General features: G+C 38.7%; 1 protein-coding gene across 1 annotated transcript in view; it reads left to right on the forward strand.

The window, feature by feature from the left end:
- Positions 1-3,229: 3,229 nt before the first annotated feature.
- Positions 3,230-5,915, forward strand: part of LOC116224748 — a 6,894-nt gene continuing 4,208 nt past the window's right edge. The window contains exons 1-7 of the mRNA XM_031585542.2: positions 3,230-4,002; positions 4,149-4,175; positions 4,517-4,648; positions 4,805-4,863; positions 5,379-5,530; positions 5,616-5,740; positions 5,834-5,904. Of these exons, the coding sequence (XP_031441402.1) occupies positions 3,939-4,002; positions 4,149-4,175; positions 4,517-4,648; positions 4,805-4,863; positions 5,379-5,530; positions 5,616-5,740; positions 5,834-5,904 (630 nt within the window). The 5' untranslated portion in view covers positions 3,230-3,938. The remainder of the gene's footprint in view (positions 4,003-4,148; positions 4,176-4,516; positions 4,649-4,804; positions 4,864-5,378; positions 5,531-5,615; positions 5,741-5,833; positions 5,905-5,915) is intronic.

The raw sequence follows: 5,915 nt of genomic DNA on the forward strand, positions 1-5,915 counted from the left end.
TCTCTGCTAACCACGCCCAGATAAGAATTTCAGGGAAATCCCTTAATGACTTAGCAGAATGTGAAAGGCTGGGGCAATTTTGTTGTTGTCAAGTAGGTTTATTACATAACCCCTAACCCTAACCCAGCAGTAGAAAGCTGAACTAAACATCAGGGTTACCACACAGAACATCTAGTTAGCACAAGATATGTTGCTATGATGTTAACAATTAATTCTCTATTTAATCATCCCCATAGGCTTCACCTGTGCTTTGTTTAGAAAACACCCTCACTCAGGGGCGGACTGGGGGAAAAAAGTGGCCCGGGAGTTACTGTCAGACCGGCCCACTCAATACACAGCGAGTTGCCCACTCAATGCATCGCACGTATCGACCAGTCGGTCACCTATTTTGAAAATTACCCACACACTTAACATTATTTTGGATGATTACAAAGAGATTACATCATATATGTTTTGTTTAATAACATTTGGATCCACCAATTTGACTGGATGGACACTGGCTATTGTACTGGCTATTGTAACACTCCAAGGTAGGTATAGTTTTCTAGATGAATATGCTTAACTCTGGGCTAGTATCAGATGGTTATATTTATAACTACAGAGCCTTAAGGAATGAATGTCAGCAGAGAAAGACCACACAATAAAGAAACTGGAATCAGAGGGTAGAATTAGTAGGAACCAGTCTCGGCTCCTGGAAAAAATTCTCAGGGGGGGGGAATATTTTTGATAATGATTAAGGCGACCCATTCAGTAGTTACATTAAGCAAGACAATTGTATCAATTTGTTGTTAGCTGATTAACTCATACAGTAATACCTTTTTGTCCACTAGATGGCAGCACACAACATAAATATTTCCCCTCTACCTACATAGCTAGAGTAGCTAGTTACAGGTGGAAAGTTATGAAAGAAAGTTGCATCCAGGAGCCTTCATAAGCAAACATGATGTGGCTCCACATTAAAATATCCCACTTTTTCATTATCCACATGTCTCAAAAGTTGTTTGATGTAACATAGCTTAACAGGACACATGATATGTCCAATAACAACATAAAGAAGGGGGCAACATATAAGTAAAAACCAACTACAGTGGGGAAAATAAGTATTTGAACCCCTGCCGATTTCGCAAGTTTGACCACTTCAAAGAAATGTGTGATCTATAATTGTAATAGTAGGTGTATTTTAACAGTGAGAAACAGAATATCAACAAACAAATCCAGAAAACTGCATTTTATAACATTTATGACTTTATTTGTATTTGATGCAGAAAATAATTATTTATACTATGTCTATCAGTATACTATGTCTATGGTTGCCTGAGTGACTGTTGGCTGATTCGACAATGACATGCAGAGGCAGATCAGACGGTCTAGTGGTAGAATCCGACAGAAAAAAACAACTCCTTTTCCCGTAGGCAGTGCGTCGCCCCAATGGCCCTTATGGACAAGCCGCCCACTATATTGTAGAAATGAACAGTACAGAACATACGATGGGGTGTGAACATCAGTGGTATCAGCAGTGTTGCATGCTGGGTGTGTGATTGTGTGTGTGTGTGTGTGTGTGTGTAGTTGTGTCTGAGAGCGAGTGATGCAAGTGTTGAGTAGGCTAGAGCGATTGACATTTAATAACGCCTAAAACAAAGTTAGACTTACGGAAGACATTAGATGAGTAAAGAAGACACTTCAGAATAGTTTCGAAAACTAAGCACCATGAGTGTGAATACAGATCGCAAGGAGTAGTATAAATTCCAATTAGTGAAATCAAGCAGCTTTTGGAAATAGAGTCAATAATATGTGTTCTGTGTAGCATAGAATAACGTAGGTGCCGGCGATGTTAGAGGGAAGGGCCGTTTGGTGAGCGGAGTGGGCCGGTATTTTGGACCATCCCAACCCTGTCAGCCCACCGGGGATTCCCCCGGTATCCCCGATGGCCAGTCCGCCCCAGACTTCAACAACTCAACTGTTGTTGAATTAAAGAAGAAACTTGTGGAGAAGCTGCCAGGGAACACAGGTGATGACAATTATGTGCTGTGTGTTCTTCTCTGTGTTTTTTGTTTTGACAGGGAGTTAACATTAACGTGGTAATGCCTTTATTTCACTCACACAATGACAAAAATGCTTTTCACTTCATCCTCAATTAAATTATTCTTGCCAACCTGTTAGATCCTTCTGAGATACGGCTGCTGTTTGCATCCAAGCAGTTGGAGGACACAGACAAGCTTTCTGACCATGGAAAAAAAAGGACAAATCCACACTCATGTCTGTACTACGCCTGCATGGACGATGGACACATCCCATGGACTCACTGTTAATGTTAACTCCCTGTCACCAGGACGGCTACGGCAGCACTATGCTATATTATGGAAGACTATGACTGTTGTAAAATATCGCAAATTCTTGTATTTCTTTGTGCAGACCGGGCCATAGATCCAATGATTCAATAGATTCCAATGTCCAGACATGTATATGTAGATCGTGAAAAACTGCCTCCCTTCTGAATGTTTTCCTTTGATTATGTGTTTAAGCTCATGTGTGTACTACACTGTTTCATTAGGTTCAAAGGTGACGGCATGTGAACGTTATCTTGTTGCTACATCAATAAAATTGACAGCAGTTTGTATTTTGTTTCTTTTATATTCTATTATGTACAAAGTGCTAATTATCTCCTGCCACTGCTTTCACAGCTACGTTAGCTGAAGAGTTGGTTAATGGGGGCTGACAATACTACTCTTACTGAAGTCTCCAAGCAAAATGGAGGAAACTTAAAATATGAAACGATTTGTCTTTAGCCAAAGAGTCATGAGTCACTTGACTTGAATGGAGCAAGGAAACTGGAATTCAATTTCTCTATGATCTCGTCAGAGTGGTGTCAGGATGACAGCTGATGTTATTGGCATAATACAGTCGGTATGCAATAAGGAAATGCTGCACCTACATGCAGAACACAAATGTCTCACCAGAATATGACTAGTCCTTTCCCGCAACTTGACCTAGACTTCATTAAACTCAGCCCAAGTAAAACTCCAGCAGTCAGTCTTCAGATGAACAAACCTTTTACACTAATTGAATATCATGATTTAATAAAAGACGATTTTGTATAGTTCAAATTTGTGAAGGCTAACTATAAGACTAGTTGTTTAAATATCTGAAGTCATAATAGCCACATATTATTGAGGCTGAACTTGTGCTGTTCCAATTCCAGAAGTGCCTGCATGTGACCCAAGGTCAAGAAGGTTCATTTTATTTTCTAATTATGTGGGTTATGATTGCGAATATCAACAGCCTATAAACACATAAATAAAATAAAAAAAACACGTACAACACACATCTTACATAAATCAAACGCGGGATTTGGCAAGAACAGAGAACACCGAGTCGTTCTCAAATCTGTGACACTAACGATGCCTGCTGCTTAGAAAGTTGACATTCTCTCAATCAACAAGGAGGGGGAGGTGGACTCCGGTAATGTGGGCGTTAACTAGTTGGACTAGTGGGTTTCAGTTTTACTTAGGTAGGCTATCTTGCTCGATTTTATGCCATACAATGTCTTTGGCTGTGGCGAGCTGGAACAGAACCATTCGACATTTATAAGATAGTCTTCACTTGTGGCTATTTCATGTTGGCTATTTTCATACTGTAAATCAGACTGTTTTTTAATATTGTCATTTTTTCATTCCAGCTGGAATGCAGCTGTAAACTTCCGGAATAATAGATATTTGAACGGAGTCATGTGAACGTTATATTTCATTAAATGCAGATACGGACGATTGTAGGCTACTCGTTGTATGTTGATGCACAAATGTACTCGCCGTTATGTTTTGCATAGTGTACAAAGACAGTGTTTCTAAGAGAAAAAAACATGGTCGTTCTTTAAATCACTCAAAAGCAAATCACGCACTATAAAGTGTATCGTATTAGTTCAGTTTTCAAAGAACGCAAAAATGGAGACGTCTACATCCTCGGAAGCGGACTTGAAACTACTGGCTCTGTCAAAGGACACGCAAGGTGAGTGACCTCAACACCTCAGAGGAAATATGGTTGCAGAGGATTATATAAACCAATAGACATGGAATTATTATAAGTATTTTATTTTAACTGTATAGGCCTACTATACTTTTTCCTAATTTTATAGTTTTTTTTTGTCATTTCAGATGTCCAGCCTCCAGATGTCCAAACCTGTACGTTTTATGTCAAGTGCAATGCTTTGATATGGGAAATACACTCTAAGAGAGCCAGAACAGTACAATATGTTTTATTATTCACACTCTATGGTTCAGGCATGCAGCCTATGGTCAAAAACATGTACACATAAGCAAGATGTAAAATGTGATTAACTCTTTGGTGATTGTCAAGTGTCGCCACCTACTGGACACTGTGGGTGCATGTTGCATGAACAAAATGTCTCACCACATACTATTGTACTCCAAATGACATCCTTAAAACAAATATAAACTGCTTATTCATTGATCACGTATACAACACCATAAACGAAGCCTGATTTTCCAATGTTTGTTTCCAGTTCCATTGCCTGAGAAATGGAAAACCACATTCAGTTCTGCTGAGATAAGAATTACTGATGCAACGTCAGATGCATTATATCTATTCCTTCATTCAAAATCCAATGGAGACACCAAGGAGATTACCCAGGAAGTTACATTTCATGACAGTACAACTATGACACATTTTATTACAATGAATTAATAGTTAGTTGCAAATACAGATTTTGATTTAAATCTTGCCACAAAAACATTCTTATTGAAAGTAATTAGTTGTCTCTCTCTCTCTCTCTCTCTCTCTCTCTCTCAAGGAGCAACCAGCTCCAGTGTCACTGAATTAAAACACAGTCAAACATCCTCTGAGACACAAGTACGTTTTCAAATCTATGACGTACACATATTTTCTGAAATATCTTTTCTGCTGGAAATAATATCAAGTATACTTTGTGAATGGGTCAAGTTGATAAAATGATCAAATTAAATATGGTGCGAGATTAACTGTGTGTCACTGAAAGAAATTCGTTTTAAGTACATTTTCAAATATATGGCGCACACATATTTTCTGAAATATCTTTTCTGTGGAGTTTATACATTTTTATCAGCCAGACAGTGATCCAAAATCACATTTGGCTATTGGATACCAATGCAGTCTATCAATCTATCTAACTAATATAGCCCCTCCCACCTGTGTAATGTAAAGTTAGTATCTGGACAAGCATGAGAATAAAGCTCTGACTAAGTACGTCTTTATGACTGACACTTGCACCATGGAGTAACTTACAGTATACATGTGCATGTATTTGAAGCAGGTCACCACATAAGCAACTGTTAAATCAACTAAAGATTAAGCTAAGACTGAGCTGAAAAGATTTTTCCCTTCTACAGATCCCTAAGGAAATCAAGAACGACACAGCTACTGAAAAACATTTCTGCCAAGTTGTGTACAACGGCTTGAAAAATCAAGGAGCAACCTGCTACCTGAACTCAGCTTTGCAGGTCCTCTTTATGACCAAAGAATTCAGAGAGGTGGTAGAAAGGTAACAGGATAGTGACACTTGTTCATGGCTGAGTGTACAGTATTGCAAGGACTGTTGTTGACATGCTGGTCTTATCACTCTGTAGGTTGCAGATCACATCAAATGACAATGAGGTCCATTACCAACTACAACAACTATTTGAAAATCTAAAAGGTGATCACAAATGTGTATCTACTGTCAAAATAACCAAAAGTCTCTCAATTAAAAATGGTGAGTATAATTCAAGCTTCCCTAAATTCATTACTGAAACATGCTGATCTCAGAAATATTGCATTTGTTCAGACAACTGTATTTGGATGTTAGTTTTTGAACAGCAAGATGCAGTGGAGTGGTTCGAGAAAATCCTGAGTGTGGTGTCACCAGATGCCTCTCAGGTACTTCAACA

This window comes from Clupea harengus, chromosome 18 (assembly GCF_900700415.2).
Source record: "Clupea harengus chromosome 18, Ch_v2.0.2, whole genome shotgun sequence".
In the NCBI taxonomy this organism is placed as follows: Eukaryota; Metazoa; Chordata; class Actinopteri; order Clupeiformes; family Clupeidae; genus Clupea; species Clupea harengus.